We start from the raw sequence: 17,255 nt of genomic DNA, 5'->3' as shown, positions 1-17,255 counted from the left end.
TTTGCCGTAATTGGCTGTGCTGATGAAGGTCATCCCCTTAGAGGGGACTTGTCAGTCTTTAGAGAGCTGATCCTTTTCAAATTCTCTCCATGCAATTAAGAAAAGCAAATGTCATTCGGAAGCCTCAGAAATGAAAATTTGTATGAACTTATTAGCATGAAGTCAACAGTGCTAGTTAAGGGCAGGTTTCCAGTGTGTGCCTCTGCTGTGGAGGGAGACGCACGTGGAATGAGCAAATATAACCCCCACGCGCCCAACAAGAAAGCAAACAAAGGCAGGCGGCCTGTCTGCAGCGTGCTAAACAATAATAACTAATGGTGATTAACTTGCTGGTGTCGGCAGAGCTGCCTCTGGCAAGAGCTTCCGGAAAACTCCGCAGGTGAAGGCGCGGGCCATGTCCGACCCAGAACTCAGAATACTCAGTTACACGGGGACACAGGGAAGAGGCACAGCCTCTGTCCTGACGCAGAGCCAGGAGAGGAAGGAAGACGCCCTGTTGGTCAAGTTCAGGGACCGCTGCTTGGACAGATGTCCTCTGAGGTTGTTAGGAGTCATGGAAGGGCACCCAAACCAAGAGAACAAACACCCCGCAGACTGGGTCCCAGAGTCAAGGTCCTTGCTCTGTGGCACCCCCACCCGCACCCTGAGTGAAATCAGAAGGGAAAGGGGAAACCATCATGGTGCATCCTGCGCAGACTCTGGGTGTCCCAGGGCTTGGTTTGGGTGCTTCTCAGTTTGGGCCTGGGAGTCCCCCTAATTGGGACGTCTCATTACACTCAAGGAACATTACCAAGGTGGCCTGGCTCATTTCGGAGTTCACGTAGCCACTCTCTACCCAGCTGTCTCCCTTCTCTGAATACCAAAAGGTGGGATGAGGGTCACCCCACAGGTAGCCCGAGGGTCTGGAGGACAGTGCCCAGCGGGCAGAGAGACACCCTGCAGGTGAGAGAGCAGGACCCAGCAAGCAGGAATCTTGGAGCTGCTCTTTGCATGGAAGCCCACCTACAAAACCCATCAAAGGCTGCAGGAAAGGTCTGCCAACACCATGTCAAAGAAGGGGCAGATCAAAGCCCACAACAAAGCCAGCCTCCACTAAGCCCATAGCCCTCACTCGCCGCATGGCCTGCTGGGCCACCCCCTGCCTCCCTGAGTGGTGACTCCCCCACCCCCTCAGTAGGACTGCCTCGTGGGCCAGCCTCAGCCACGCCATTGTCATAACTCATGCAAATTCAGGAGACAAAGAGAGAGGTCAGGCTGGTGGCTGGGGCTCCCTGTGGACAAGCAGTGTTGGATGTCAAGTGCAGACCTTTGACGAAAGTGTGACCATCGCGCGCTTCGCTTTTTTCTCCCTGATATAAAGCGAAACGTCATCGTTGTGGAGTGACAGAGCAAAATGAAGTTTTGAACCAAAAGGCAAAGTTCGCAGATGAAAACAAGCCTGACCCAATTAGCTGCTTATGAAGAATCAAAACGGGAGGCCTTTGCTCTGACACCCACCCCATAACGTTTTGATTGGCTCTACGCAGATCCATGCCGTGGAGCAGATAAATTGCTGTACCACACGTGCGTTTTTGCCCTGACACATATTTTTCAGGATTAGTCCTTTATTTTTGTCCCCTTGCTCCCTAGTATTCCGGCCTTTGCTTTATAAAACGTGTAATAGTTGTTTTGTTTTTTTTTAACACATCGGCGTGCTGATGGATGGTGCCCCCCGCTGCACCCAGTGCGCCCATGGTGGGCACGGTGGCCCAGTGTCTGCGGGGCGGGCACTGAAGCCTGTCCTCTCTGTCTTGTGTGAGCAGCTACTCCGTGCATCAAAGCCATCAGCCCCAGTGAAGGCTGGACAACAGGGGGGGCCACCGTGATCATAATTGGGGACAACTTCTTCGACGGGCTGCAAGTTGTGTTTGGAACCATGTTGGTGTGGAGTGAGGTAAGCCTGCAATACTGGTGATCCTGTGGGGGACACTGGAGGGTCTGATGGGGCACTGGGGTCCGGGATGGTTTGGACAAGCTTCCGGTGGTGTTCCCCATCAAGGAATCTGATGAATCCCCTTTGGCCAGGCAGGAGGAGGGTGGTGGGCGGGTGCCGGGCACCACCCTGTCTTTGACTTGAAAACCTGATGTAGGGGGAGTCCCTGAGTCCCTCCATCCAGTGCAACAATTAGGGCTCCGATGACTAGGAGCAGGTTGATGGAGACATATGGTGGCAATTTCATATGAATGATGCCCTGTGGCTTTTCCTGCAAACTAAAACCCAGGATCGTTTGCAGATATTTGTCTTAAAGAGCACTGTGGATCCCGAGTCTCCAGGTGACAGCTTGGGGGTGGAATTCCGAGACGATGGTCCAATTTGTGCTCATTTTGGTAATTATGTTCAAGTGGTAAGGGCCCGCCTCTCACAGCCAGCACCACTGAGCACCCATTCACTGTGTGGTTTTTGTAGCTGATCACGCCCCATGCCATCCGGGTACAGACGCCCCCACGGCACATCCCCGGAGTTGTGGAAGTGACCCTGTCATACAAGTCTAAGCAGTTCTGCAAAGGTGCTCCTGGGCGGTTCGTCTACACCGGTGAGTCCACAGCTCTCCAGGGAGGGCGGGAAAAGTGTCGCTGGCCCATTACTGGGCTTAGCCTCACGTGTGGTCTCTGGCCCGAGACCAAGCGGTGCGTTATCTGTCAGAGATGCAGCCTTAAGCTTTGTGTGATTGTGGGCGCATCCTTCCGTCTGCAGATCTGAGCCATCTCACCTGTTCCCAGATGAGGTGGGTGGTGCATAACAGCTGCAGAGGAGAGGGCCTGTGGGTGCCCTGTCTCCCCCCGAGGGGGCCCCTGGAGGACACTGTGGTCCAGTTGCAGAAACTGAGACCTGAGAAGTCTTGTCAGGTGCCTGGGTCCACAAGAGGCCCTGTGTGAGGTCTTAGAGAATACCCAGGCTCCTGAGGGAAGCTGTCCACTACAGGGGTCGCCAGCCTCTTGATGACTGTTGACACATATCCCCGGTCACCAGGAAACCATGTCTGTGAAGCTGAACAGTTCCGTCTGAGACTTGGTCCCTCAGGACAAGGCATGAACACTCTTTGTCCAAGGTCGGTCCTGGGAAATGCTGTAAATAAACCTCCATTTCAGGTGCATTTGCATTTTGATGTCTAATCTTAGTGAACTCCGAAAGCTGTGATCTTTGAGAGATGTTCTGTTTAACGATGGGCAAAATGCTGTAAGGCTAAAGGGGACAGCACTAATGCTTAGATGCCGTCTTAAATGAGTGTGGGATGGTGGTGGTCTGGGCACAGATAGGACCCTGGGCTGGGGGCAGCGGCTCTGACCTCTGCTCATTGAGGGAAGACATGGTAGCCTTCAGAGCTCCCTTTCACTGTGAGGGCCTCGGAAGTGGGTGGTTCCTCACCAGGTCCTGGTCCCAAAGACAGAATGAATGTGAAAAGTAAACTGTGGTTTTCCACTCCCCACTTTTGCTCCACGGTGTTCCTCACTCAACAGGCCTTCGAAGGAAGCCCAAAATACCTAGCCTGACTGAGCATGACTACTAGGGCCATCTTGGCTCCTCTAGGGGTGGACAGAGTGGCCATGCTGCAATCGAGTCCACTCCAGGGACCTTCATGCTCCATAGGACCAATCCCCGCTCCCAGGAGCTAGACCTGCCAGATGACCTGGTAGGAACAGAGAGCTGATGGGGGTGGCCCTACCCCAGTTTGGGGGTCCCTGTAAGACCAGAGGTTGAGAGTGGTCCATTTTCTGAGGTGCTTCAAAACAGCACTATGAAAGTTGGGGTGCATTGTAAGCTGGTACTAGCTATGAATTGAACGTTTGGCAGTTCAAACCCACCAGCTGCCTTGGGAGAAAGATGAGGCTGTCTGCTTCTGGGAAAACTTACAGCCTTGGATGTCACGTGGGACAGATGGACTCTGTCCTGTGGGATTGGTGTGTGTGTGTGTGTGTGTTAAGTGCCGTCGAGTCGGTTCCCACCCATAGCGACCCTGTACAGGGTTTCCGAGGGTGTAAATCTTTACGGGAGTAGAAAGCCTGATCTTTCTCCCGCGGAGCAGCTGGTAGTTTCGAACCGCTGACCTTAAGGTTCGCAGCCCGATTCGTAACCACTACGCTACCAGAGCCATTGATCCCACAGCAGCAGGTAGGTAAGTTTTTTCTTGTTGGTTAGTTTTGTGATGAAACCATGAGGTTCACTCTGGTGGCACAGTGGTTAAGCGCTCAAAATGTTAGCAATCTGAACCCACAGGAGAAAGGTGTGGTCGTCTGTTTTCATCTAGAAACTCTATGGGGTAGTTCAACTTGGTCCTTGTAGGGTCGCCATGCATTGGAATTGATGCCAACAACGGTTGTTTGATTTATGGGGTAAGTTAATGGAAAGGTGAGCGGTTCAAAATCGCCTCGCAGCTCTGAGAAGGAAAGGCCTGGGGAATTGCTTCTGTAGAGATCAAGCCAAGAAAACCCAATGAGGCAGTTTTACTTTGTCAGACATGTCGTCGTCAGAATCAACTTGATGGGTTCGGTGTTTTGGTTTATCTGTTTCTGAAACACGTGTTTGTGTTCTGTGCAAAGGTACAGTCCCTGTGGGTACCAGGCCGTGTGGAGATGTGGGAAAACCCAACCGCCCTGGGATGCGGGGTCTGTGTTCAGGTGGCCATGGCCCTCGGTGGTGTTGGGTTTTAGGCCTGTTGATTCAGGCGTCATGGGAGCTGGAGGGACCCAGGGTCTGGAGCCAGAACCCGCTTCATTCGGCTGCTTGCCAACGCTGTAAGCCTCGGTGTCCCTACCTGCCCCATCTCCAGGAGGAATGTATATGACTTGTCTGACATGTGTGGTACCTCCCGAAGTTGGCCAAACTCAAAGCTGGCAACTTCAAGTGCAGCGGGATCCAACTGTTGTGGTCCATGGGGACGTCACTGGCCCCGTTTCCAAGGGTGTCCAGGCCTTTCCTTCTGTCTTAGCGTGAAAGCGCCACTGAAACTTATTCCGCATCACAGCACCATCCCAACCTCCTCGGACAGGCATTCAGCGGGTCGTCAGAAGGTTGGAGGTTCGAGTCTACCCAGAAGCAAGTCCAGGGGTCCTACTCACAAAAACTCAGCCGCTGAAAGTCCCATGGGGCTCAGTTCTCCTCTGGCACACGTGGGATATCAAGGTGTCAGGATCCATGCGATGGACCCTGCAGAAAGTTTCAGAGAGTTAGCTCTCCTGGGGTCTGTGAGGGTGGCGCAGAGCTCCATGAGCACGTGTTGACAGCAGGTCTGTGTTCTGTCTCTCGAGTGTCCCTTGTGTGAGCGTGTGCCCTGGGCCAGGAGACTTGCTCAACACAACGTGATCACCTCAGACTCCACTTGGCTCCCTAGGCCTATTCTCAGGGCTTGCCTTCATCAGCGGGACGGTTGCTTCTTTGGCCGTCTGGGTTGTTTGGGGGGTATCAGCGTGGCTATTGTTAGGAATGGCACGTTGTTTCTTTGTAGAGAAGAAACAGGGTAGCAGAAAGACTGTAACCCAGGGTGCTCAGGGAATGTGTTCACAGACAGGTGGGCTCAGGCGTGTTTGTGGGAGGAGCCAGGTGCCACGTGACCCTGCTCTCTGTTGGGGGCAGCACAGTCATGAGCCCTGGGACCCCCAACCCCTGCCCGCTTGGGGAAGTGGCTTATTCTGGGTCCTCTTATCTTGTTGTCCACAACCATGACTAGAGCGTCCCTGTGGAGGACAGAGCAGCTTGGGTCCTCGTTGTCCTGGCTTTGAGACTGGCCTTCTCAATGCTGCTATTCAGCACAGTCTGCTTGCACCCCCCTGCACCCTGCTCAGTACCAGGAATATACATTTCAAACGCACGGGATCTGGCTCTCCACTGCAGGGAGCAAAGGCAAGGGGTCAGAACCTGTCTGACCTGGAAACGCTTGTCTGATTTGCATGGCCCTGGAGTTGACGGGGACAATGAGGCAATCACCGTGCAAGGCTCTCCCTGCTGAAAGCTGAGCCCCCCTGCACGGCCCGGCCCCATGGGGAGGGAGGCCACGTCCCCTGGGCGTCTGCTTCCCATCAGTGGCCCCCAAGCCCAGAGGCTGCTGGGACACACTCACAGTTAACCTTCCCGGCGTGAGGCTGGCTAAGGGGCAGCCAGGCTTCAGGATAATGAAGCCACCCAGTGGAGGCAGGGGCCCGGGCGACTTTGCAGAAGGCTACACCAGCCTGTTTACAGCAATCTGAAACATATCAGGGTTTCAGGCTCACATCCTATTTACCAGCCGCTGTGGTCAGGGCAGCCAGCCCCAGCCCCATCCAGCCAGGCTTTTTTGCTGCTGCTTCCAACTGTTCTAGAGACACAATTGCCTTGGGAGGTAGCGGTAGCTCGTTGATTAGCACAGTGAATTAAAAGAATGAGGAATAAATGACATGTCCGGTGCTTCCATACTAGTTCTTTGTATTCCCAATGGTGCCTCACCCTTGTAGTAAGAAGGTCAAAAATTAGAAAGAGAACATTTCCAAGCAGCTACCACTTAGGAGCAGAATTAACAATCACTCTGTATGTAATTGCTAGTTAATAGTAAATTGCCTTCTAGACTGTAAAATGCAATAGAAACTGGTGGGCACCTAAAATTAAATTAATGAGATATTTGCTGCGTTTAAAAGCGAATCGCGCAAATTAATAACGGAGCGCAATGCTTGTTTTAATATTTGCCTAACTGTGTGCCGTGTGCTTGTTTATAATAATTAAGACCGTCCCCGAGAATGCCCTACCTGCAAAGCTCCGGGTAAGAGGCAAATTGAGCAGTTTCCACGTTTATAATTTTCACTGGTGGAAACACATCAAATTGTTAAGAGTAATAAAAGAAATTATTTTTTAATTAGAATATGAGCATTACGGTGCGATTTGATTAAGACAAATTGGAATTTGTATGCTTCTAATTGAAATGATGTTAGAGCAAAGACTGGGAGTCGGAACCAGCGCTCCACGTCACTTGCAGACGACAACAACAACAACATGCAAGTGTGAAGCCTCACTCCACCACTCATGGGGTATACTTTCCTCCAAATGTCCATTTAGCAGGAAGTCTTTCTAGTAAACCTGATAGCCTGGCTCCAAGAAACACCACAGCTGAACCCAAGGGGAGAGAATTCAAGGAAAGAGTGACCTCTTTCCTCCCTTGGATGTTTGGTTGGCCCACCTCATTTTAGAGATTTCTTTTGCTCAATTAAAGAAATCATCACAAATTACTAGGAGTCAACATGTCATCTCTGACAGTCCAAACCCAGTCATTAAACAAGTTATTGGCAGTCAATAGTAAACACGTCCGGTGTGGATCCTAGAACACTCGATCGCTGAACGCCTGGGACCATTCCCAGGCCTGCTGTGTGTTTACCAGACAGGGACAGAAAAATGATTATTTTCTGCACAAAGACATGCCTTCAATTTCAGGCTTATGAAATCATTACTCAACCAGGAATTGCTAATAGTTTGCATTCTTTCTGATAGAGTATATATGGTGCTTTTTTAAAAGTCAGATAGTGCGGACAAACGGATGATATGTCACCATGTCTTTGGGTGCTGTCTTTGCTGGATCCGACACGTCTCTTGGTGGGCGTCCGCTGTTAGCCCCCTCCCAGTCTGCTCTGCAAGGCGCTCCTGTTTCTGGAGTGTTTTAAAGATCTTTTGTATGCCTCCAATGTTATGCTTCTACAACACAGTGGCACACCGTGGGGTCGATAACATCCTTCGACCAGAGTCAGTACCAACGAGCCGTCTCCAGGGCTGGCGCTCTTCAAACAAATTACTTGTATCCACAGAGCAAACGGTTCTTAATTGCCTTCCACAAATCATACTATTTTTACTATGCTAAACTCAACGCTCACACCTCCCTTAAATGTAAACCACTGGATTATTCCCATTATAAATTTTGAACCACCAGTATGGACAAACACTTGAATCATGGGCATGCAGTCTGGGGGTGGCTTTTGGCCAGCCCAGTCTGTTGCTCATGGGCACCCCTGGCTGGTCAGACACTGACGGTGTTCCTGAAGTCTGTGCTTCCCCATCAGTCCCTGATACCTTCGCTTGTAGATCAAGTTAGTTCACCTGGAGACCAGCCTGGGGCCCCTGCTTACGACCCCAGCCACCTCTAGAGGTGCCTGGAATCGTGGGACGATCACTCAGCTCTTGAACATTTCTCCCCCAGCCCCACCGTTTCTTTAATTCTTCACATTTGTGTAAGAATTGTTGTCAGCTGACACACAGTGGCATTGTGTACGACAGTAACACACCTCTCGGTCCCTTGCTGTCCTCAGGATGGTTGCTGGGCCTGAGTCCCTTGTGGCCATGTGTTGGTCCATCTCACTAAGTCCCTCCTTTTCTCTGACCCTCGACTTTACCAACTAGCCATTGGTCTGTGTCGATAATGCTGCCAAAGTGAGTGGACTGAAGTCTCACCCTCTGCTCTCCCCCCACTAGGACTAGGATGGTGCCTCTCCCCAGTTAGCTGGGAGTGGAAACCGACTGGCCATCTCGGGGTCATTGGAAAGACCCCTTGGTGCTCTTTGGGGACCCACAGAGAAAGGGAGGGTGTTCACACTGTACCAGCTCTCGGTGGCGGGGCAGCGTTAAGCCAAAAAACCATCAGTTAACCTGCTGGAATGCTAAATGTGGGTGGAGGAACCATTGCAAGAAGGTGCCCTTCCTACAGAGTGGCACCTACGGGGCCAGGGAGTCACGGCAGCGCCCTCGCCTCCTGTCTCAGAGGAGGCCAGGCGATGATACACACCGTTGTGCTATTGCACAAGTAGACTATTTGTCCTAATCAGTGACACCCATTTACTGGAATTGCTTAAAATGAACTATACCTCATACAGAAATCGCACATTTACAGCGTTCCATTCATCATCGGAAAATTGAGGGCCGGTAAACTTTTCTGTTCCTCCAGTGGGATCATAGACATGCATCAAAATGTTAGAAATGATTGGTGAGAAGGAACTGTCACCCATTTATCAAGGAAAAGAACATTATTTGCTAATTTCCCGACCGGGCTGGTGACAGGGTACTTCGTCTTTGGACCCGCGGTGACCAGCATGGCCTTTTTGTTATTAGTACAAGTCAAGCGCTTTTGGGCTGTTGCTAACAAGACATATTTGTCTGTCATCACAGAGAGCTTTAGTTTTTCTCCAAGTGGTGGTGACCAAAGTCTGCCCCCCACATCCCGATTGGCTGTGTTCTCGGGGCCTCGCGAACCCAGGAGAAGGGCCAGGCTGATAAATCACAAAGTTTTCACGTTAAGGTGAAAGTATCGACTCCGCACTGCCAAACCTGACAAAACGGAGTGGCAAGGAGACGGCCATCCGTCTTCCCAAAAGGACAAAAGGGTCATCAGGGTTTCAGTTCATAACCGCTGCGGGGTGGGGACGGGGGGCCATCCTAGCTTCGATCCTCGAGGCCCCCACTTAGACAGGGTCCCATACCCGTCCTCCCACCTCTGAGGCAGCCAGCAAGAGGAGAGTACCAAATTCAGGGTTTTTATCTTGAGCTTCTGGTAGGCAATGATGATGATGTTGTTAGTGTCAGTTCTGATTCATGGTGACGCTGGATAGAATTTTCAAGCATTGGCTGGTGGGTTTAAACTGCTGGCCTTTTAGTTAGCTGTCCAGTGCTTATCTTAAAGCCACACCAAGATTTGGGGAGACAACTCAGGTACCCATCAGCAGATGAATGGATAAATACAGTGTGGTCCTTCTGTACAGTGACTGTGTGGTGTTAAGTCCGTTCCAACTCGTAACAACCCTGGTAGGGTTTCCGAGGCCGTAGATCTTTATAGGAGCAGAAACTTCCTCTTCTGCAGAGCAGCTGGTAGATTCAAACTTCCAACCTTGTGGTTAGCAACCCAACTCATAACCTGATATGCTACCAGAGCTCCTTCATGAAATGGTGTTGTTGTTAAGTGCTGTCGAGTCGACTCTGACTCATAGTGACCCTATATAGGGTTCCCGAGGAACAGCTTGTGACTTTGAACCACTGACCTTGTGGTCCACCCCAGGACTCCCATGGCATATTACTTAGCCTTTATATAAAGAGAATGAAGTCCTGTGGACACCACAGCACAATGAACCTTAAGAATGTGATGTAGAGTGAGGGATGCCATACACAAAGGGACGGACAGGGTATGGTCCCATGGATACGACATTTCCCAAACAGGCAAATGCACAGAGACAGAAAGTAGATTTGAGGGTCTCAGGGGCTGCCAGAGGGAGGAGTGGGGGAGATTTTGCTTTATGGGTACTGAGTTTCTGTGTGTTTGCGGGGGATGAAAATGTTTCAGAAACAAATCGTAGTGATGGCTGTACAACTTGGTCTGAGCACTTAAAATGGTAACTATTTTGTGATATGTAGATATCATGCTTAATAAAGTAGAGCTGGATGGAAAAGAGGAAGACCTTCAAGGAAATTGGTTGACATAGTGGCTGCGGCAGTAGAGGCTCAAACACGTCAATTGTGAGGCTGGTACAGGTCAGTGTGACCCGGAACCAACTGGACAACAGTAGCAACATGTAGATGTAGATCTATACACAGATAGGCAGCCCTGGTGGTGCTGTAGGCTAAGCACTGGACTACTGACTTCAAGGTTGGCAGTTCAAACCCCGTAACCACTCTTTGGGAAAATGATGAGGCTTTCTGCTCCTGTAAAGATTTACAGGCTCAGAAACCCTATACAGGTTCACTATGAGTCTGAATCCACCTAAGGGTACTTAGCAAATACAAATGTGCATCTCTATCTATCTGTGTTTGTTGTGACCCTGTATAACATTTCCAAGGAGCAGCTGGTGGTTTTGAAACACCAACCTGGAGGTTAGCAGTCCACTGCTTACCCTACAGAGCCACACCAAGGCTCAATCTCTAGCTATATTTATCACAATTAAACATTTAAAAGCAAACCAAAGACAATTTAAAGACACCTCAAAGTGAGTGTAATCAAATAAGCAGGGATGGTAACATATAAGAATGAAAAGATACAAAGTATGTTGGCAAGAACTCCAACAGAGAGATGGGAAATGTGGGGCATCAGGACTCGCCCATCGGGAGAACCCACAGCCCGAGAGCAGGGCTCTCTAACAGAAGAGCCACACAGATCCCACTGTGTTTCCTCTCAGGATCACCCTAGCATCTGCCAGGCTTCCTCCCACCATATCCATTTGGCTGGACGTATAACCGAGCTAACAGCCCCAGCTTGGAAATTGGTAAGAAAAACATTCCACCCGTGAGGAGCCGGCAAGCCACACAGTGTGGCCATTTCTTTCGGTCCCTTTATTTATGGGGTTCTGAATCTGTTCACACACGAGCTCCAGGCGGGGGCTTAGAGCACAGTGACACAGTCCTAGAGAAAGAACTTTAAAAAAATAATTTACAATGATCAGACATTAGCATCTGTAATTATAAACGTAATTATAATCTGTGTCAGTTTGGCCTTTAAAAAAATCAATATAATTTTTTTTAAACTTTTTATTGTGAATTGTGTGAAGGTTTACAGACAAGATCATCAGCTTTATGTTAAGCAAATTATACATTTTGTTTCATCTCCATGATTACTATCCTCTCCCTGCAATAACAGCTACCCTCCTCCTCCCTGTGGCTCCCATTTACATCTTATATTTCACAAATGAACAAACCAAAAATTATTGATGTGAACTTAAAAAACAAAATATAGTATATTCGTTTAAATGTCCCAAGGACACACTCTACCAGCCAGCCTCCTGCCTGCAGGCACACAGCCTTCCTCAGTCCATGGACCTAGAGCCTGCAACTACTGGATAGTTTAGGTTTACAGAAAAATTATCCAGAAAGTACAGAGAGGTCTCTTAATGGAACCCCATCTTCCTTCATCTCCTGTACACTTTCCTGCTGTTATGAACATCTTGCCCTTCTGTGGTACATTGGTTACAGTCCATGAACCAGTATCAATATTATTAACTGGAATCCATAGTTTACATTAGAATTTACTATTTGTGTTGTTCAGTCCTGTGGGTTTTAATAAATGTCTCGTGTGCACCCCGATTACAGGATTGTGTGGAATAATTTCCCTGCCCTCGCCCCTCATCCTGATCATGCTGGATGTTCACACTGTCTCCTAGGTTCTTCCCTTGGCATCTTGTAGTTCAGAGCTTTGCGGACTGGGTCCTTGGTATCTTTCACTGAGTGCAGCAGGACATTTTGTAGAAAATACAAAGCGAGCCACATCAAACTTCCTTCTCTTGAAGCAACAACAAGAAGGAAGACTGTTAGTCAGAGGTGCGCTGCGCTGAACAGACAGATACTCCAAGTCTCTTACCGAGCGTGTGCGGTGACTTAGTTCCACAGGGAACTTAAGGACATGTGGCATGCATGCTGTATGTAGACTCATTACTGAATGGGTTCAATTGTAAACACAGAAACTCCCCATTGAGACAGCAGACCACCGTAGACCTGGTGAGCGCTAGTATACATCACCTTCCAAGGGGAATTTCTTAAAGGTACACATCTTAGGAGCAAGTGTGCCTCCTCTTTCTCCAGGCACTAACTTCCCTATGACAGACCCCCCCTTTCTGTGTCTTCTACACTTGGAAATGCTGTTTCCTGACAGGCAAGGCCTGGCCTGTCTCCCCTCCCTTCTTGGGCCCCAGCCAGACCTTTTCCATTCCAAGCGTTTGATGAACCTTCTCAAAGAAGTCAAGAAGTGACCCAAAGTCAAGAAGTCCAGCTAATTGGATTTGTGGGGGCCCTGCCAGATCCCATGACAAGGCTCTGGCCTGGAACCTCTCCTCCTCTGGACTTTTGTGATAGGCCCTGAATGGTGGACTGGGAGCTCGGGACTTCTCTGTCCCCCTGAATGGTGGACTGGGAGCTTGAAATCTCTCTGTCCCCCTGAATGATGGACAATTAAACAATTCTGTGTCCCCCTAAATAGTGTACTCGGGGTTCGGGGTGTCTCTCCTCTCCATCCTCCTGAACCTGTGCCCTGAAAGTAGATATGCAAAAGACCAGGGCAAGATCATCACATTACCCTAAGTTTTAAAGACCCATTAGTGCTTTTTCTAATTCCCATACAGAAATATCCTGTATGCCCTAGAGGCCTGTCAGCCTGGGCCTCTGAGCAACACCAGGTGAGGGGCATGGCTCTTCTGTTCGTTTACAACTGAAGGACCTCTGTGCTGGGGTGGGGGTCATCGATAACTGCTTTATGGCCCCTTGGCATCAGGACACAGTGTATCCCCAACTAAAGACAGCAAATGGGTCTTACGTAGTCATTACTGAAAGTGGGGATTGTTTAAGGTATCTGAGCTGTAAAAACCATGAGCGAGATGGGTACGCTATCTCCAGATCCTCTGTGAAGTCTTTGGCCTCCCTGCCCCCAAGAAGTGTACTTGCCATCATGTGATAGTTGAGGTTCAAGGACAACCTTGGCCACTCTTTGGCCTGGTGAGGTGCCATGTTTGCAGACACCCACCTGTTCTGCTGCAAGTCCCTCTTCCTCATTGCCCCCAGTTCTTTGACCATGTCCCTTGTCTGTGCTCAGAAAACACCAGCTGACGGGAAAGCTCTTCAGAGGAGTGGTGGTGTCTGACTCTGAGATGTGAGACTTAGTTAAGGAGACTTGAACTTGGCCATGCTTTCCAGCTGATGGGAAAGCTCTTCAGAGGAGTGGTGGTGTCTGACTCTGAGATGTGAGACTTTGTCGGTGTGACTTGAACTTGGCCATGCTTTCCAGTGTTGCGGGATTTCCTGATGTGCTCCTGGGGCAGGCAGGCAGCTGGGTACTGGGGGCCATTCAAAAAAGGAGGGAAACTGCAGGCGGCATGGTTGTGGGTTCCTTGTCAGGGAAGGGAATTGGGCAACTCTCAGCAAAGGACTGCTGCTCAGACAAGGTACATTCAGCTGAAGTAAAGTCAGATATAAACACAGATATCATAAACTAATCATTGTTGTTAAGTGTTATCGAGTTAGTTCCAACCCATAGCACCCCTGTATAGGGTTTCCAGGGAGCGGCTGGTGAGCTTGAACCATCATCCTTGCAGTTCAAACTGACTTTGCAGTCCAGCGCATTAACCCATAGCGCTGGACCGTAAAGTGGGTTTGAACTGGACTCCATAAACTAATATAAACTAATCATGGTACCCCGGAAACAGTGCTAAGTTCTATGGGAGGAGGGCCTCTCGAGGCCCCTGGTACCTGACGAGAGGGAGAGCCCTGAGGAGATGATGCTGAGGGGAGCATGCTGAACTGCCAGGCACTAGGCAGTGGTTTGGGAGGTTCCAGGCTCAGGGGACTGGGAGACAGAAGTCACGTGGAGCAGGTTGAGGTCTCTGTCCACAATGAGGCGGAGCAGAACAGAAGCTGGAAAGAGAGGTCAGATGAAGAAGGTGCCCTTCTCCTATGAATACAGCTGGGATCTCGGGATGGGACGCTTGTGTGGAAACAAGGAACCCTGGTGGCACAGTGTGTTAGGTGTTGGGCTGTGAACCACAAGGTTGGTGGTTTGAACCCACCAGCTGTTCTAAGAGACCCTATGGGACAGTTCTATAGGGTCTCTATGAGTCGGAATTGACTCGATGTAGTGGATTTGGGGTTTGGTGGAAACAAGGACTTTCTCCAGCTGCCGGTTTCTGTTGAGTCAGCCCCAACTCCTGGCAACCCCATGGGTGTCCAGGTGGAACTTCTGTCTCAGAGAGACCTTCTCTTCTGAACTAGATCATCAGGTCTTTCCTCTGAGACACCTCTGGTTGATCTCAAACCTCTCACCTTTCGATTAGCAGCTTGTTAACTATTTGCACTACCCAGGGACATATATCATCCAAAATCTCGTCCCAGGGACTGTGATTTGGGCAGGGGGGGGGGGAAGGGAAGGGTGTCGGGATGTAAATGTTCCTTGGCAATGCCCTTAGGTTATTCACTCAGTTCTTTATTCAGTTTGATAAACCAGGAGCTTAAAAAATGTGTATCTGACAAGGGCAATTATACCGGGAAGCTGAGTTATCTCCCCTAAGTGGGCTGCCCATCCCCCCCAGGCAGGTTCTTCATCCACAAGTCCATTGTTCCAATTGTTATTAAGGGTCTCTGAGTTCATTTTGACTCATAGCGACCCTGTATAGGATTTCTAAAGAGCGACTGGTGGGTTTGGCCTTGCGTTTCACACAGACTCTGTGGTCCAGTGCATTACCCTGCAGCGCCACGTAGCCCCGGGATCCAGTGTTGGGTTCTTTTTCGTCCATGTGACTCATTGCTCCAGAGTTGCCCTTCGATGTTTTACAACAGTTCTAGAAGAATCTTTATTTTCAAGTAACATTCAGGGTGTGAGAAGTATTCAGCATGGGTATAAGTCCACCTACTGGCAGCTACTCCTCAGAAACCTTACACAGGGTCGCTTTGGGTCAGAACCGACTCAACAGCACTTCACAACAACTGCCACCTGGTCATTTCCAATGTAGAGCGACCCTATAGCATGGAGTGGAATTGCCCCATAGGGTTTCTGAGGTGGTGGTAACTCTTATGGGAGCAGACTGCCCCAGTTTTCTCCAGCAGAGGTGCTGGTAGGTTCAAACTACTAATCTTTCAGTTCGCAGGCCAGTGTTCAACCCACTGCACCACCAGGGTTCAATTCAGTATAATTAGAGCTGGCACATATATCTGAATTCAGATTAGGAATGGTACTTGTTAAGTGCCGTCGAGTTGGTTCTGACCCATAGCGACCCTGTATAAGATTTCGGAGGAGTGGCTGGTGAGCTTGAACCACCGACGTTATGGTTCAAATTGACTTTGTGCATTAACCCACCACGCGCCACACCAGGACTCCAGGGACGTTACAGTCACCTGAAGATTTTTTTTAAGATATACTCACGTCCCATAATACACACCCTTTCGGAGTGTACAGTTAAGTGGTGTTTTAATTCATTCAACAAGTTAGGCAACGACTGCCTTTTCTAATTCCAGAAACTCCATACCTATTCGGGTCCATTCCCATCTCCCCTCTGTCATACCCCTTCCCTGACATGTTTTTTTCTGTCTTTAACAATGCTTTGTTGTGTGTATGGGTGAAGGTTTACACAACAGCTTAGGGTCTCCTGCAACCATTTCCACACAAGTTCTTCCGCCGTGTTGGTTACAGATACCTCACAGCCTCAGTATCCATTCTGCTGGTTCTGTTCTCTGGGAGCATGTCATCTACTCTCTGCCTCCATTCCTTCTCATCTTCTGGACGTTTCCTCTAAACAGAGTCACCTGGCACAGGCTCCGTTCACTGGGCACTGTGTGTTCGAGGTTCTTCCTTGTCCTCGGATGGGTCAGGACGTGGCCGAGAACTGTTCCTCCATGTGGAGGTAACACATTTTGTGTGTCCATATATTCATCAGCAGACACTTGAGTGGCTCCCACTTTCTGGCGATTGTGACTCACACTGCTGGGAACCTGTGTGTGGACACAGGAGAAGTGGCTGCATTCATGTTTGCTTCTCCAAATTGATGGTGCTTGGAACATCGTGGTTCTCAAGTCCCTTCTGAGCACCCACAGTAGGGTAGGGAGGGCACTTTGGAGCAGACCGCTTCCTCTTTCTCCCCTGGAGCAGCTTCTGGGTTTGAACTGCCAACCTTCCAATTAGCCCAGTGCTTATTCACTGTGCCACCAGGGATCCAGATTGGCTAAAATCACATTGTGAGTAGGTTGGAGGATTATGGGATGCCTGGGGCCATTTCCTACTCTCAGAGACACCTCTTTGAGAAGAGTCTGTGTCCAGGCCCCCGTGGGTACCCCAGGAGTCAGTGTGTCTGGTGCCTGTCCCCCCTCAAATTCCCAGCTGCAGGCGGGTTTGGGAGGTGCTGCTTCCACGTGCTGTCGAGCATCACATGTATTCTTGGAGGTATGTAAACAGAAATGTTTGAATGCAGTCCAATACTTGTCAGCAAGGGTATTATTTTGGTAACAAGGAAGCTGAGCTGCCCCTTTTCTATGTTTGGTGTCACATCACAATGCCGCCATCCACTGCCAGGTGGTGCTGAATGAGGCCGGTCCCAACGCAGAAGGCCCGGCTGGGCTGGCTGTGTGAATCCCAGGCCCAGCACGCAAGCTACTGACTTCCAATTAGAAGTCAAGCATGGCACTTTTCCATCCATGGGAAGACTCAGATTCTAGAGAATGCCCTGCGGGGAGCAGGCTGGAGAGAATTCTGGAATCGCTATCCAATGACCTCGGGGGTCTGACCTGCCCCTGCTGGCCCTGGCCCCCCTTCCTCCTCCCC

General features: G+C 49.9%; 1 protein-coding gene across 3 annotated transcripts in view; it reads left to right on the top strand.

The window, feature by feature from the left end:
* Nucleotides 1-17,255, top strand: part of EBF3 (early B-cell factor 3) — a 142,411-nt gene that overhangs the window by 108,559 nt on the left and 16,597 nt on the right. For all 3 annotated transcript variants that reach the window (XM_006867442.1, XM_006867441.1, XM_006867440.1), the window contains exons 9-10: nucleotides 1,803-1,933; nucleotides 2,447-2,573. In XM_006867442.1, the coding sequence (XP_006867504.1) occupies nucleotides 1,803-1,933; nucleotides 2,447-2,573 (258 nt within the window). The remainder of the gene's footprint in view (nucleotides 1-1,802; nucleotides 1,934-2,446; nucleotides 2,574-17,255) is intronic.

Source organism: Chrysochloris asiatica, unplaced genomic scaffold, assembly GCF_000296735.1.
Source record: "Chrysochloris asiatica unplaced genomic scaffold, ChrAsi1.0 scaffold00105, whole genome shotgun sequence".
Lineage (NCBI taxonomy): Eukaryota > Metazoa > Chordata > Mammalia > Afrosoricida > Chrysochloridae > Chrysochloris > Chrysochloris asiatica.
This window is presented reverse-complemented; position numbering and strand designations above follow the sequence as displayed.